Source organism: Bubalus kerabau, chromosome 2 (assembly GCF_029407905.1).
Source record: "Bubalus kerabau isolate K-KA32 ecotype Philippines breed swamp buffalo chromosome 2, PCC_UOA_SB_1v2, whole genome shotgun sequence".
NCBI lineage: Eukaryota > Metazoa > Chordata > Mammalia > Artiodactyla > Bovidae > Bubalus > Bubalus kerabau.
Window position 1 is genome coordinate 165,041,671 of NC_073625.1, and position 17,244 is coordinate 165,058,914.

A 17,244-nucleotide genomic window follows, 5' to 3' on the forward strand; every position below is an offset into this window, starting at 1 on the left:
GCAACTGGGATCTGGGGAAGGAGAAATAAAAAAAAAAAACCCACAAAGGGAACCGCCTGGTTGATCAGGTGCAAAATGAATTCATTCATGCACAAAGATGAATTCATCACTTTTCACTGTTTAGGGTTTGTTTTTAATTATCTATGGCTTTTCTTCTGAACTGAAATTAAACCTTCTGGCCTCATTTCTAAAATGACTAGAAAGTTGGGTCACCTGCATCAGTGGATTTAAACCTGGGCTGTGCGTTAGAATCACTTGGGGAGCTTTCTTATAATGCAGAGTCCTGGCCCCACCTTAAGAGAGTCCTTGTTCCCTTTGGGCTAAATCAGGGTGTTTGGTTTTAGATACCCATAGCCCACTGAGACCCAGATGATCTTTGAAGTCCCTTACCATCTCATGTGGCAGGCTCTATTACAAACCACAAGAAATGACACTCAAATCAGAAAACAAGAGCTCTTTTCCCTAAAAGTTTTTGTGCACTGGTTTCACAGGCATGCTCTGAACCTTCGGCTCACTCGTCCCTTTTCGGAGCAGCCAGCCTCCAAGAAGGAAGAGCCAGATCCACATCTTGGGCTTCAGAACAGGGATGAGGCATCCCAGGAGGTGTCTTGTCTGAAAATGTCTGTGAGGCCAAGGAGATTCCCTGGCTTAATGACGGGGTAAGATAATGGCTGTGAGATGTTGAACTAAAACTACCAGATGAGGATGAGGGTATTGAGGAGGAAATGGATGAGGGTAAAGGTAAATTCTAGTTTAATCCTGGGCCAAGAAACTTATTTTTTTTGTTTGTTTGTGTTTTCATTTGTTTTATATTTAGATTTCCACAGTGATAACATAGAGTATTTGTCTTTCTGTTTGACTTTTTTCGCCAAGTATATTACTCTCTAGGTCCATCCATATCAATGAAAATGGCAGAATTTCACTCCTTTTTATGGCTGAGTAATATTCATGTGTATATATATATATATATGCGCATGTCTGTGTGTGTGTGTGGATACATCTTTATCCATTCATCTGTTGATGGACACTTAGATTGCATCCATATCTTGGCAATTTTAAATAATGTTGCTATAAACATTGGGGTGCATGAATCTTTTTGAATTAGTGTTTTCATTTTCTTCAGATATATACCTAGGAGTGGAATTGTTGGATCATATAGTAGTTCCATTTTTAATTCTTTGAGGGACTGCCATACAGTTTTCCATAGTTTATAATCCCCTCAGTTTATAATCCCATCAGGGTACAAAAGTTCCCTTTTCTCCACATCCTCATCCAAGATGGTTTACCACTGCTCCCTCTCTCTGCCTTCCTCTTACTGTGTTGTATACCCTGCTTACAGTTTCAAATAGAGAACAGCTCCTGGCTTCTCCACCTTTTCCTGAGGATGCCTGCTACTCCATCAGCTTGGTTGCAGAGATGGCTCCTGGCAGCCACATTATTCAGGCCCTCCAGCCGTGGGCAGGTGTCCCAATCCAGGCTTGTCCAATGCAGCTGCTCCCTTCCCTCAGAACCTGGAGTTGGGAGGGGTCTCTTGAACAGAGGAAAAAATATAAACTTGGGTATTGTCAGTAGCTATACTTTTTCATGTGACAGAGAAGAAAATTCTTTTCTTTCATTACAAAGAATAAAGATATAAACAGAAGAGTCAAAGACATAAGATGGAGAGTAAGAAGGACATTCTGGATTTCCTACAGAGTTTGGTTCTCCTTGTCCATAGTTTCATCATCCTAGCTGCATCCCTACCTTTGAGTTCACAACTAATATCCCTTTAAAGAAGCTGGAACTGGCTTCTGTTACTTGTAATCAGAAAAGCTTTAGGGACTTCCCTGGTGGTCCAGTGGCTAAGACTCTGTGCTTCCAATGCAGGGAGTCTGGGTTTGACCCCCGACCCAGGGAACTAGCTCCCACATACTGCAAGTAAAGATCCCACATGCTGCAGTGAAGATCAAATATCCCACGTGCTGCAACTAAGACCCAGAGCAGGTCAAATAAATAAATATTAAAAAAACAAAGCGGCAGGGGAGGCAAAAACCCAGAAATAAAAAACTCTGAGTATGGTTACTATGTATGAATGGTTATGTTTCTCAAATGTCAAAAGAGTGAGAAACCAGCGCTTTCCCAACAAGAAAGGCAAAATACATGTGGCAGAAAGCAACAAAGAGGTAAGAGATCCGAGTTCAAATCTTCCTCTTAGAATCCCACAGCCACATAGAATCACAGACCACTGACATTAGTTCTTAAACATAACTCCTTTCTATTGCCCACTAGTTGGATGACATTGGGAAGAATCTTGTGGATTTAATAATAAAATTTAACCCTTGTGGATTTAATTATAAAATGACCATAAAGATTCTGTGACAGGGTGGAAACTGAACCATTCACTCTATCGAGACTTTGTCCAACATTACAACCCATGCTTACATTGCTATTATCTTGATATAATCAAAAGCAATTTTCCCTGGAATTATTCTTGAAGGCACATTACACACATCAAATGGTTAGGAGAGCTCACTGTAAGAGGCACATGACAACTGCTCATGGGCATGACGGGCAAAAAAGAAATTTAGGGAGTTTAAATATAACAAATGCCCGGTTTTGCCCAACTTTTCACATGACCTCTGGGCATTGCTTAAAAGCAAATGGTCTTAGAACTTGTCTGTGTACTTGAACAACATTTAGCAAATCTTTATTGGGACCCAACTAAATACTTGACTATGCTAGCTGTTGTGCCCTCAAAGAAGAAAAGATAGCCTGCTCTCTGGGACCCCAGCGGAGCTAGGCAGGCTGGTGACAATGTGCATTAGTGCAGTGGAGGCTGAGGGGTACTCAATGCGGGTGTGTTCAAGGACAAATTAGGAGTGATGAGCCGGTCTGGCAGGCAGGCAGGGATGTGATGGAAGGTGTCACGGAAAAGTGATGACTTCGCTAGCTTTGTCTAGCGAACAAGCTGACGGGGATGGACCAGGGCAGGATGGAAGAACAGGGCCTTTCTGGCAGTGGGAGGACGGCATACATAAGACGTGAGGTTGAGAAACAGTTCCAGTGTGTGGAGACCGGCAGTCCTTGTAGAGCAGTAAAAAAAAAAACACTCTTTTCAAAGGTATTCATGGAATGGGATTGATTGCTAAGTGAATGAGGGAAATAAAAGTGAGCTTTTAATAACTGTGGGAACTCTAGTTTTTAAAAATTAGTCACAAAAAATAATAAAGGGATCTAGTATATATTGGAGTGAAGGAATCCCAGGGACAGAAACATAATGAATCATAAGTGGAGTAGAGACATCCTGCCCAGGAGAGTGCATTGATGAGAAGAGTAATAATAAGTAACATTTATGGAGGGATTGTTAAATGCCAGGTGCTTTGTGCCTTAGACACATTGACTCACTTCACACATGGCAACTCTGTGATGTAGGTTCTGTTATTATCCTGTCTCAGAGGCCCTCTTCCTCACCCAGTCATTCCCCTTTCCTGCACTCATCACCAGTACACAAGACATTTTTTTAAGCACTATTTTTTAAATTTGTCTCTCTCCTTCTGATAGATTGCACTCTCCTTAAGAGCAGGAAGTTTTGTTTATTGCCACATCCCCAGCACTTAGAAGACATAGTAGTAGCTCAATAAACACTGGTGAATGAATGAATGACAGAAAATGAGGTACGGAATTGTTGATTACTCACCCCAAATCAAATAGCCAGGCAGTGGCAGGATCAAGGAGCAGTACCGCGGACTCTAAAACTCGGGAGTGAGACTGTGTGCTCAAAAGGAGGCAAAACAGACTTGAGGGTGGATGGACTGGAGCACCAGCCCGCTAAGAATAGGCTTGAGAGGTCATTGGTTAATTACTTTATTCATTCAACTTGCAGTAAAAATTTATGGAGCATCTACTGTGCACCAGACACTGGGGAAGCAATAGTGGACGAAGCAGAAAGGGTTTCACAGTCAGAGGGGAAGAAACAGAAAAGGAAACAGGTGAATCCATAGAAAAATTTCAAGGATGACAACAGAACCGGGGTATGTGATATATGCATACATCTGGCCTCTGACATGAGGTATGAGCAGAAGCCTACAGCCTGAAGCTCCAAAAGAAGATAAGGCTCAGAACAAGGAAGACAGGAAGGCAGTGCTGGTGGGAGAGCTATGGATGGGGGTTGGAGAGTGGAAAGAAACCCATGACGATAGCAGTTCTGCAGAGGAAGCTGAGAGTTCACAGCCAGGAGGAAGGCCAGGGTCATCTCTTGGGCAGTGTCTGGCTAGGACCAGAGCCAAGTGGTGGAAGGAATTGTCTAGAAAACCATATCTGGTCTTAAACCAAAAATCCAAACCAGAAAAGACCCTGCTTTAAAACAGAGGGTGGTCAAGGGCAAGGGACTCCATATTACAAGATAACTTTGTCAGCTTGAGCCTGGAAGTGCCTATAATGAATTGTGACATGTCCCCACAATTCATAAAGGCACTGTCTGGTAGAGCTGAGAAGCTGTTGGAGGTGACAGTGGCCTTAAAAAAAAAAAAGTATTATTGTTCAGTCATGTCTGACTCTGAGACCCCATGGATTGTAGCCCGCCAGGCTCCTCTGTGCACGGAATTCTCCAGGCAAAAATACTGGTGTGGGTTTCCATGCCCTCCTCCATGGGTTCTTCCCAACACAGGTTAACATCTAATATAAATGATACTTAACCTGAGCTATGGACTGGACCAGTGATCCCAAAATCTTATGGAGTGAACATAAGGTCCACTTGAAATGTTTGTAAAACATGCAGATGACTGGCCCCAACCCTTGTTGTTCAGTTGCTGAGTTGTGGACTCTTTGAACCCCATGGACAGCAGCACGTCAGGCTTCCCTGTCTTTCACCATCTCCCAGAGTTTACTCAAACTCATATCTGTTGAGTCAGTGATGCCATCCAACCATCTCATCCTCTGACGCCCCCTTCTCCTTCTGTTCTCAATTTTTTCCAGCATCAAGGTCTTTTTCAATGAGTTGGCTCTTTGTACCAGGTGGCCAAAGAATTGGAACTTCTACTTCAGCATTAGTCCTTTGACCCTTACACTGACAAATTGCTGTTCAGTTTGTCCAGCAAGGGACCGGAATATGTGTCTGACATGCAGGTGATCTCTGCACAGGCCACATCTTGAGAAACATGGGGCAGGATCCACAAATGGGCTTCAGGGAGTCCATGAATCCCCGGGAATGGAGTGAAAAATGTGTGTGTGTTAGTCACTCAGTCATGTCTGACTCTGCATCTCTTTGTGGAAAATGTGTGTGTTTACATAAATGTATATTTCTTTTTCTGGGGAGAATCCTTATCGTTATAAGACTCAAAAACTTAAGAACCACCAATTAAGTTCTGCCCTTTATCTTAGAGAGCAGGAAACACAGAGTCCCAGGAATATAAGTGACTCAACTGATCCTCAAAGCTGGTAGAGAGCAGAGTTGGGCTGTCACCCCAGATTTTCTCTTTCCAAGCCCCCTGCTCTCTCTTTGCTCTGCTGACTATAGGGATGGGGGGAGAAGGAGGATGGGGATCTAAGCACATGGAGGCAAAGTCATCAAATGATTGCTTACCTCCTTTGTGGCCACAGGTGGGGTAGATCTGCAGAGTGTAGAGTTAGAACAATGATGCCTCAGCAAAGGACCCAGTCACTCACCTGCACTATCACCCCATATTCTGACCCCTGTGGACTTCATCCCCAACAGGACCTAAAGCCATGACAGAGGGCATCCATGCCTCGTTGTTTACATGGTGGTGATGGAGTGGTGTTCTTATTTTTTTTTTTTAATGCTCCTTCTGCTTTGTTCATTTATTTAATTTAATTTGGCTGTGCTGGGTTTTCATTGCCGCATGCAGGCTTCTCTAGCCATCCTGCAGGCTTCATTGCCCCACAGCATATGGGATCATAGTTACCCTACTGGAGCTCAAACCTGCATCCACCTGCATTGGAAGGTGGATTCTTTAGCCCTGGACCACCAGGGAAGTCCTGTGATATTCTTACAAAGACCTGCCTCCCTATCCCTGAGCAGGTGGGTGATTTTGAGCTTCCCTGTCTGCACTCAGTTCTCCATTCATCTATTTCTTAGGCCAGTCTGAAAACTCACCCTTTCTAGTATGCTCAGGACATGCTTCCTCTTGGATCCTTCTCCCAGTCTGGAGCCCATGTCATTAACACCAGCTGGCTCTTCAATTTGGACATATGTTCTGCCCTCTAGATCTGGTCCAAATCCTTTAAACTCTGGCCTCAGCCTGAGCTTCTAGATTCATCAGCTGGGTTCACCTTCCTCTTTTTTATTTAAAAAAAAAAATTATCAACCTGCCTGACTTCAGGCTCTACTACAAAGCCATAGTCATCAAGACAGCATGGTACTGGCACAAAGACAGAAATATAGATCAGTGGAACAAAATTGAAAGCCCAGAGATAAATCCACGCACCTATGGACACCTTATCTTTGACAAAGGAGGCAAGAATATACAATAGAGAAAAGACAGTCTCTTTAACAAGTGGTGCTGGGAAAACTGGTCAACCACTTGTAAAAGAATGAAACTAGAACACTTTCTAACACCATACACAAAAAGAAACTCAAAATGGATTAAAGATCTAAATGTAAGACCAGAAACTATAAAACTCCTAGAGGAGAACATAGGCAAAACACTCTCTGACATAAATCACAGCAGGATCCTCTATGACCCACCTCCCAGAATATTGGAAATAAAAGCAAAAATAAACAAATGGGACCTAATTAAACCTAAAGGCTTTTGCATAACGAAGGAAACTATAAGCAAACTGAAAAGACAGCCTTCAGAATGGGAGAAAATAATAGCAAATGAAGCAACTGACAAAGAACTAATCTCAAAAATATACAAGCAACTCCTACAGCTCAATTCCAGAAAAATAAACGACCCAATCAAAAAATGGGCCAAAGAACTAAACAGACATTTCTCCAAAGAAGACATACTGATGGCTAACAAACACATGAAAAGATGCTCAACATCACTCATTATCAGAGAAATGCAAATCAAAACCACATTTAGGTACCATCTCACACTGGTCAGAATGGATGCTATCCAAAAACCTACAAACAATAAATGCTGGAGAGGGTGTGAAGAAAAGGGAACCCTCTTACACTGTTGGTGGGAATGCAAACTAGTACAGACACTATGGAGAACAGTGTGGAGATTCCTTAAAAAACTGGAAATAGAGCTGCCATATGACCCAGCAATCCCACTGCTGGGCATAGACACTAAAGAAACCAGAATTGAAAGAGACACGTGTACCCCAATGTTCATCGCAGCACTGTTTATAATAGCCAGGACATGGAAGCAACCTAGATGTCCATCAGCAGATGAATGGATAAGAAAGCTGTGGTACATATACACAATGGAGTATTACTCAGCCATTAAAAAGAATACATTTGAATCAGTTCTAATGAGGTGGATGAAACTGGAGCCTATTATACAGAGTGAAGTAAGCCAGAAAGAAAAACACCAATACAGTATACTAATGCATATATATATGGAATTTAGAAAGATGGTAACGACAACCCTGTATGTGAGACAGCAAAAGAGACACAGATGTATAGAACAGTCTTTTGGACTCTGTGGGAGAGGGAGAGGGTGGGATGATCTGAGAGAATAGCATTGAAACATGTATATTATCATATGTGAAACAGATCGCCAGTCCAGGTTCAATGCATGAGACAGGGTGCTCAGGGCTGGTGCACTGGGATGACCCATAGGGATGGGATGGGGAGGGAGGTGGGAGGGGGATTCAGGATGGGGAACCCATGGCTGATTCATGTCAATGTATGGCAAAAACCACTACAATATTGTAAAGTAATTAGACTCCAATTAAAATAAATAAATAAATAAAAATATTTATTTGGCTGCACCAGGTCTTAGCTGCAACACAAAGGATCTTTGGTTGCAGCATGTGGGATCCAGTTCCCTGACCAGGGATCGAACCCAGGCCCCCCACATTGGGAACATGGAGTCTTAGCCATTGGACCCCCAGGGAAGTTCCTCACTTTCCTCTTTTGAACTAACAATGCCTCATCTTGGCCTTTGGCCTCTATTTTGTATTCACTATTTTGTCCTGGTGATGGAGTCTCTGCAGTCCTGGCCCCACTTAGCCAATCAATCAGTCCTCCCTTTACCCACCTGGCCAGTGCCACCTGCTATTCAAGGGCTAGACTTATTCAGAATCCAATCCCTCCTTCTGTAACATAATCAGACCAGAAAGTTTATCTAACATGCTTTCAGGCCTGCAAAAACTCATCTTGGGATCTGGCTGGCAGACCACTGCTTGCCCTGTGCCCTCTTCAACTGGGTACATTTCTCTCAGGAAACCCAGACTCTCTCAATCTTGCTTCCCCACTCCGCTTGCCAAGTCCCTTTATCTTCTGTTCCTTTGTTTTTCTTTCTTTCTTCTTCTTTTTTATTCTTTTCCCAGGCTTTAGGTCTCTCTTGGCTCATGCTGGCATCGCTCTACCTGACAGCAATACTCGGGAATAAAAAGGTGTCTGAGCCCTTTGTGTTGACTAATGCCACCTTTGTGTTGGTGCCAGATTTGTTTTGGAGGCAGATGTCCGGGAAGGCTGGACAGTAGGTGCGGTCTTGCTGAGCACACCAGAGGCAGAGGCAAGAAGGCAGCCCTGTCATTTTCCCAACAGCCTCCTTAAATCTGTGAGTGACAGGGACAGGAGCTTAGAGATGCTTCAGGTCTCAGATTAAATCAGCGCGGAGGTGGAAGTGAGCACAGAGCCCTCAGCCTGGAAGCCGTCCAGAGAGCTGCGTGGAACAGACTTGCAGCCTCCACCAGGGCTGTCACACGGTGGACGCTTGGCATTTACTGGAAAGTTGAATTAGACTTTCCTGTGGGTTTTTTTTTTTTTTTTTTTTAATCCTGTGAAGGAGTTACACAGTGAATTCCTTGTGGAGGATTAATCATCTTCTCTCTTGCCTATAACAAAGGCTGTTTCTCAGGTCCTGCCCCTGGTTTCGTTTGTCCCAAGGATTTCATTTGGAGGGCGGGACATTCTCTCCCTACCAACCCTCCCCACCCCACCCCCCCAACCGGAGCCTGCCATCGGGACCAATGAAAAGCAAGTACTTCATCCACCGGTGGTGACTAAGAACTCAGAGTATTTAAGAGGTTGCAGGAATGGGCTGAGAACTGTTTTTGCTTTCTCCCGCAGACGGGGCACGCTCTCATCTGATCAGGGCCATCACCGAGCCAAGCCTCGGAGTAAAGGGAGTGGGGACATAAACTCCACCACCATGTGCTACGGAAGATGCGCGCGATGCATCGGACATTCGCTGGTGTGGCTCGCCACCCTCTGCATTGTCGCTAATATTTTGCTTTACTTTCCTAATGGGGAAACCAAGTATGCTTCTGATAACCATCTCAGCCGCTTCGTGTGGTTCTTCTCCGGTATCCTGGGAGGGGGCTTGCTGGTAAGTCGTTCAGAAATCATTACAGCCTTGAAAAAAATTTCTTTCCTGTTAGATGAGATGTTTTCATGGAAAGTTTTCTATAAGGCATGTTTCCAAATCCAGGATTTTTGTTCATTCTTATTTTGAAAACTTATCAAGGACGTTGAGATAGGTATAGGGTATTCATTTTACTAAAGGTTGGTTTACAAAATCCCCATTTCAACTACCTTTTTGCTAAATTCTCTTACTTTACAGCTAGAAACATGGACTAGCTTTTCAATCAGATTTGAGAACCTCTAGAGTTTCTAGTCCTTGAGCCGGTACTCATTTCACATCCGCTCTGGGAAACGGGGAGGAGTCCGATAGTTCTCTGTCTAAATCAACAGAGTTTTGGATACAAATTCTTTGCTGTTTGTTCTCAAGCATCTGTGACAGGGAAAAATAACGAATTGTGAGAGCACTGCTATTTAGAAAGGACTATACATTTTCTCCTTTATGTAAGCCTGGGGTGTGGCGTTTAGGGAAAATCCTTCAGTTAGCAGCAAATCACGGTCTGAAGCTAATAGTGGAATGTGTTGTTTTTTCCAAGGTTTGTTTTTAAGTGAAGTGAGAGGAATTTGCCTGCCAACCTGGGTGCTGAAAGTATTAACTTCGACCGTAGCCTGGAAAGAATGTGGGCAAACTTGGGTTTGCCACTTTGAAATGCTGGGATTGAGAATTTTGAAGAGAAGTTTTATGGAACTGCTAATACCATACAGAATATTTTGCTTAGTCGAGTAAAGGATATTTAAACTTAATACACTAACTCTGGTATGGCAAATCTGCTTGGAATTTAAGCATTACTATCATGCTAACATAATCACTTGTTTTTTTTTCTCCCACTAGTTCTCAGGTCAGTTTTTGTCTTGTTTTGTTTCATTGAGGTATAGTTAATTTCATAATCATTTGTCTTTAATACAATACCTTGCTTCTTTTGATCTTGAACTCAAAGGGTTTCAAGCTCATTTTAAGAGCTTTATTGTGACATTACAACCATGCGATGGTGTCTTCAATGAAGCAGTGCACCTTTACTATACTGAGTTTTCCTCTCTCTTGTTTATAAAAAAATTTTTTAGTTATTCTTTTAAAGTTTTGTTGTTATCTTCCATGCAATATTTTCAAAACAGTTTGCATCTGGAACTATGTTATGAACTCATGGAATTAACACATTTATGGGTTATTATTTTACCCCTCCCATGCTATATCCTGACCCTACCTAACGTGACACACTACATAAAAATAATCAGATATTACACTTTGAAGGTTTATCTCTTCTTCTCAGAGTTTATGTTCTCTGAGATATTTGGTCAACCTAACCCAAAGACGTTCAGCAATATCAGAAAGAAAAATGTTTTACCAAAAGATGCTTAGATTGACTGACCCCTATGGACCTAGGGAAAATCAATGATTTCAATTTGCATTCAATCTGATTTCAATCTGCTTTCTAACCAGATGTTCCTGCCAGCATTCATCTTCATTGGACTGGACCAGGAAGACTGCTGCGGGTGCTGTGGCCATGAAAACTGTGGCAAAAGATGCGCGGTAGGTCTTCCCTCTCTGGTGGGGAAATGGTCCCTAAGGGGTAGCTGTGATGTTCTGTGCCTCACTTCTGGTGGTCCTCCCTTCCCTAGATGCTGTCTTCTATACTGGCTGCACTCATTGGAATTGGAGGCTCTGGCTACTGTGTCACTGTGGCTGCGCTGGCCTTGGAGGAAGGACCAAGGTGCATGGATGCCAGTGGCCAGTGGAACTATACCTTTGCCAACACAGAGGGAGAGTAAGTGATTGTACCCAATAAGGTTGCACATTCTTATCCACCATGTGTGTATAGTGGTAAACCCACCAGATTAAAAAGGCATCAACCATTCGCTCATCCATCTTCTTGCCAGGTTTATTCTCACTGACTGGGGGACAGTTCAGGCAATGGGTATCAGAGGATGGATTCCCAGTCTCTGACCCAGAGAAGCTTTTTAATGGATTCACTGGCTCAGTCCTCTTGATGACATGTGAGGGGACTTCCACTATTGCTCCTCTTTTACAGATGAGGGTATGGAGACCCAGGGAGATCAAGTAACTTATCAAAAGTCACATTGCTCAGATGTGACAGTCAGGATTTGAACCCAGGCAGCCTAGCTATAGAGTCTGTGCTTGTATAGTGTGTATACTATACCAGAGCAATTGTCTGATTCTACTATTTTAGAAGAAAATCTTATGGAATCCTTATAAAGCACCAGTGAAAGCCATATGCATTTAACCAAAGCCCAGGGTCAATCATACTACCAACACACACACACTCACATATAACATAACAATTATGTATAATACACCCTTTATTCAAAGTGGTCAGGCTGTATAAGACAGATCTTATTCATGACTTTAACATTGGGAAAATCCAAGTGGCTCCACTGTTTTATGCTGATACTGTATTACTTATCTATTATTGAGAAAAGGACAGAAATAGCTGATAGAAACTGATGTGCTGCTGCTGCTAAGTCACTTCAGTCATGTCCGACTCTGTGCAACCCCATAGAGGGCAGCCCACCAGGCTCCCCCGTCCCTGGGATTCTCCAGGCAAGAATACTGGAGTGGGTTGCCATTTCCTTCTCCAATGCAGTAAAGTGAAAAGTGAAAGGGAAGTCGCTCAGTCGTGTCTGACTCCCAGTGACCCCATGGGCTGCAGCCTACCAGGCTCCCCCATCCATGGGATCCTCCAGGCAAGAGTACTGGAGTGGGGTACTGTTGCCTTCTCCAGAAACTGATGTACATAATGATAAATGAATGACATAGTGAATTTTGAAAGGTTTAGACATGGGATTCATGAGTGAAAATAATATGAATCATGAATTTGAATTGCTCATATACTTTCAGGAATGTTTGTCTTTCATGAATTATGTGGCATGGAGTGATATCTTAAGATCATGAATATGGAATTAGATCGATCCTGAGTTCAATTCCAATGGCAACCCACTCCAGTACTCTTGCCTGGAAAATCCCATGGATGGAGGAGCCTGGTAGGCTTCAGTCCATGGGGTCTCGAAGAGTCGGACACAACTGAGCGACTTCCCTTTCACTTTTCACTTTCATGCATTGGAGAAGGAAATGGCAACCCACTCCAGTGTTCTTGCCTGGAGAATCCCAGGGACGGCAGAGTGTGGTGGGCGGCCGTCTATGGGGTCGCACAGAGTCAGACATGGCTGAAGCGACTTAGCAGCAGCAACAGCAGAGTTCAATTCCAGCTCTGTATTTACTGTCTCAGTAACTAGGAAAAGGTGAACTGAGCTCTCTGCATCTCAGTTATTTTATCTGTAAAATAAAACCAATGGCAGTTGTCAGGAAGATTAATAAGTTACTATATGTAAAATATTTGTCACAAAAGCTGACAGAATGAGCACTGCCATCTTATTACAGCTTGCAATGGGTTCAGCCCAATGATAGCTTCTGAAGGAAAACAGTGCTCACTGGAATTTGAAATTTTGGTGTTTAAAATTGTCATTGATCATGATTTCTCAGACCATATTTTTCATGCTTTGTACTGAATATACTGAATGTACCAGTAGAAACTGGTTACTCCTGTATTCAAAAACATGTGATCTACCACACAAACCCACCTAAAAAAACATTATGATTCATCCAAGGAGAGGTGATTCATCAGCTATAAACTTACAGGAAAGTTTGTAGCTGATTATTCTATCTCCCCTCTCATGGATCCAATCAACTTCTGCAAGAAACCTCCAGTTTCTATGTCATTCCTCATTTCTACTTCTTCAGAGATTTCAGTATGGGAAATAACAAGCCACTGGTTAGTTGCTTAATAGCCAAGTAGAACCAAAGAACTTTTTTCCATTGTGTCCTGAAATTATGGATTTTTGTTAAATACAGGGCCAGAAGAACAGAATTTTTTTCATAATCAATCATAATTCCATCAATCAAATTGAATTTCTGATTGGCTCCTTTAACCATTCCAAAATGAGGTCTCTAATCCCCAGTTGCTTTGTTCTGTTGTGGCAGGAAGACAGTACAAGGAAAGAATTATTCCAGATCTCTGAATGGAATTAAATCAATCCTAGATTTTCCCATATGATTGAATCCTATTCTATTAAGAATATGTATATTCAGATAATGACTCCAGTATGGTTTGCTGAGGCTTCCCTGGTGGCTGAGTGGTAAAGAATTTGCCTACAATGCAGGAGATGTGGGTTCGATCCCCTGGAGAAGAAAATGGCAACCCACTCCAGTATTCTTGCCTGGAGAATCCCACGGACAGAGGAGCCTGGCGGGCTATAGTCTATGGGGTTGAAAAAAAGTTGGACATGACTTAGCGACTAAAAAACAACAGCAGATGGTTAGCGAACATTTCACAAAATGACTTCAGATTGCTATTTGTCATTCAGTTCCTTTTCCATTGTGTAGAATACTTACTATGGGCCAGATACTGGTCTAGGGGTTGAATAGACAATCGTGAATAGCTCTAGTTCCTACCTTCATGGAGCTCAGACTTGTGGACTAGATACAAAAGCAACTCTTCTCCTTTGCCCAAGTTACGTGTCCTTCCTCTGTGACCCTTTGACACTTAGTTTACCTGATCAAGCTATTGGTTGCGTTGAGATTGCCTATCATTTCTTCTCCTAAGAAATGTTTTTCCAGGACAGAGTTCAGGCTATTCTATCCCTAGACTTGTCTAGATGTCTAACTCACACTGAGTGCTCAACAATCTTTGCTGAATTTTCTATTAATTATTGCAACAAGATCTGGGCTAAATTCCTTATTCTGCAGAAAGACTTGGATTGGAAGCATCTGATATAAGGCATTGAATTAATCTTTTTTTTTTCTAAATGAAAAAACATGGCATGAGAAGTATGTTTATGAGACATCCCATTGATGTGGCTGTGTGTCAGAAGTTTCTTTTCATCCACAGTTACCTTCTGGATAGCTCCACATGGTCCCAATGCATCGAACCCAAGCATATAGTGGAATGGAATGTCTCTCTGTTTTCGATCCTCTTGGCACTTGGTGGGATTGAATTCATCTTGTGTCTCATTCAAGTAATAAACGGAATGCTTGGAGGTATCTGTGGTCGTTGTTCCTCTCGCCAACAGGTAAGAACCTGTGTAAAAATTCACCATTGTTTTCATCCTAGAGACAAGAAGACAAAAATTAAACCCTGCTCAACCTACTAATGTTTATTCCATTTTTGTGGAAAAGCATTTACAGCAGTGGGCTTTTTTTTTTTAACTTTTTATTTTATACTGGGGTAGAGCCAATTAACAGTGTTGTGATGGTTTCAGGTTGATAGCAAAGGGACTCAGTCATACACATACATGTATCTCTTCTCCTCCAGACTCCCTTCCCACCTAGGTTGCCATATAACACTGGGCAGACTTCCTTGTGCTATACAGTAGGACCTCGTTGGTTATCCATTTTAAACATAACAGTATGTACGTATTGACCCCAAACTCCCTAACTATCCCTTCTGCTTTTGCTCTCAATGGTAAGCTCCTTTGAGAGTCACAGTTACTGGGTTATCTTGGTTCTTTGTAGTTGGCTCTGTGTAAATAAGACAATGTCACCTATAGACAAGGTGCTTCTTCAGGACATAACCCACTACCCCTTTCGCTACCCCTGCTCAGACTGCAGGGACACAAAAGAAATGTTCTCTCTCTGCCTGCTCTCACATTCCCAACTAGCATACACAAGTAACTGCTATCACCCATTGCCCGAGGCATCATGTTAAACCCCTATTCCAGAAGAGCCTATGATGCAGAGATTAAGCAATGTTTCTAAGATCACCTAGTCAGGAAGCAACAGGCTTCAAATGCCACAGCTCCTGCTCTTAACCTGTATGCAGAGCTTGCTGTTCTGTTGGGTTTCCTACAGTTCCTTCCTAATAAGGAGTCACAAAAATGCCCAAATAGCTAAGCATAGAGAATCACTAGTAGCCTTTGAATAACAGCTTATTAAAAACCTTTCACTGTGAAAGAAAACCAGGAAGCGCTTGTTTCCTGGGGATGTGATTTGGAAAAGAAATATGCATTTGTTAGTGGTGGGGAAAGTTCTTGTTTCTATATTTTCCTAAAAAAAACATATATTACTGAACTGATAGAAGTTCAGCTTTGGTCAAATTTGGGGGGAAGGGAGGGTTGTTTTATGTCTTGCTCTGTAAAGCAGGATTAGGAAAACTGAAACTTATTTAATTTGTATTTTTCTAACCACCCACTTCTCTGGTTCAAGGTTTCCTAACTTTCTTTGAAAGTAAGACAAAGCCTAATAAAAAATGAAAACCCCATGGCTATCATGAAAAGCTTTGCTCGAAATAGATGGAAACTTTCTATAATTTTTGAGGGGAAGTTAAAATAAAAATCTAGATGTCCTTATCAGGCAAATACAGCAAGATTAATAATTGCTTTGGGAGCCTGCCAAATTTCCGAGAAAACAGTAGAGTGGAAAACTTTCAATATGGAATTGTTTCCAGGCAATACGGTTGGGCAGAGGCAAAGAAGGCTCTTGGGATTACTATAATATAACCTATCTTTAGCCTTGAGTTTCCTACAAGGCAAGAGTATAAACTGGGTGAGACCCCATTGTACTTCAGCACTGGTGCATTTTGGGGACAGATATCCACCTGCCAAAGCAGGATCCCTGGCTCAGGAAGATCCCCTGGAGAAGGAAATGGTAACCCATTCTGCTTTTCTTGCCTGGAGAATCCCATGGACAGAGGAGCCTGGCTGGAGTCAAACACGACTTAGTGATTAAACAACAATATAATTGCCAATGACTAAAATTGCTACAGTGGTTTGGCAGAATGACACTCTTCTGGGTTAAGGGAGCCAAGAGTCCTGCTGGGTTTCCCAGTCACTATAGGGGTGGCTTCTTCCCAGACACTGCAGGTCAGATCTGTTATGTTTGTTTGCAAGGCAAAAGACAGTTTCGAAGAGCAAGATTTTTAGTATAGATTGGTCAACTCTGTATGTAGCGTTTAATTCAAAAGTTGCCCACATTGGGTTGGCACCAATGTAAAACTCCCATCACATTATCTCTTAAATCCTTGAGGTTAAAAACCCACCCTGAACATATAAAAGCCAGCCAGGCCTTGAAAGCTGCACTTTCCACGGCCTCTTTCTTCAGCTTTTACTTGGGAAGGACAACAGTCCGGTTTGTTTAGGAAACACTTTATGAGCATTGTCTAAGCTCTCATTGTTGTTGGCCCAACCTCTGCTGAAGCTGAGATTGGTCTGCTTTGTTTGCTTAAAACAGATTTAAAGCACCGAAATGTCATCATTGTTTGTTTAGCCTGATCAGAACCTGATACGTATTTCATTTTCTTTACAGCAATATGACTGCTAGAAGAATTACCCCAAGACAAACGGAAAATCTTCCTCTGTGTCACTGTAATTTATATATTTTACTTGTCTTAATTTGTAAAACTTTATACTAGTGTATCATACACTACGTGTTCTACTTTTATAAGTGTGTATAAAGACTGGCATCTTCTCCGGATATTGGTGTTTGAACTTAGCAGAGAAATTCTGTTTTTTTGTAAGAGTAAGAAAATAAACCACACTCTGGAGTTAATTTAACAGACTGACAGTGTCCAGCCTACCTGAGATAAACTCTGGCTGAAATCATGTTTTTGAAAAACATTACAATGATAAATATCACATTCCAGTTACTATTCTATATATTTATATGTGCATGTGTTTATTAAATGAAAGATTTCTAGTTGCTTTTTTAAAGACCATTAAGGAGAAAATCCAACAACCTGAAAAGATATATTTTTTCACTGTTT

General features: G+C 42.1%; 1 protein-coding gene across 1 annotated transcript; it reads left to right on the forward strand.

Moving 5' to 3' along the window:
• Window positions 1–8,959: 8,959 nt before the first annotated feature.
• Window positions 8,960–17,035, forward strand: TM4SF1 (transmembrane 4 L six family member 1). Its single transcript, XM_055569391.1, has 6 exons — window positions 8,960–9,091; window positions 9,185–9,443; window positions 10,914–11,003; window positions 11,093–11,238; window positions 14,377–14,557; window positions 16,788–17,035. The coding sequence occupies exons 2-6, from the start codon at window positions 9,267–9,269 to the stop codon at window positions 16,800–16,802; spliced, it is 609 nt and encodes a 202-aa protein (XP_055425366.1). The 5' UTR covers window positions 8,960–9,091; window positions 9,185–9,266; the 3' UTR covers window positions 16,803–17,035.
• The last annotated feature ends 209 nt before the right edge of the window (window positions 17,036–17,244 follow it).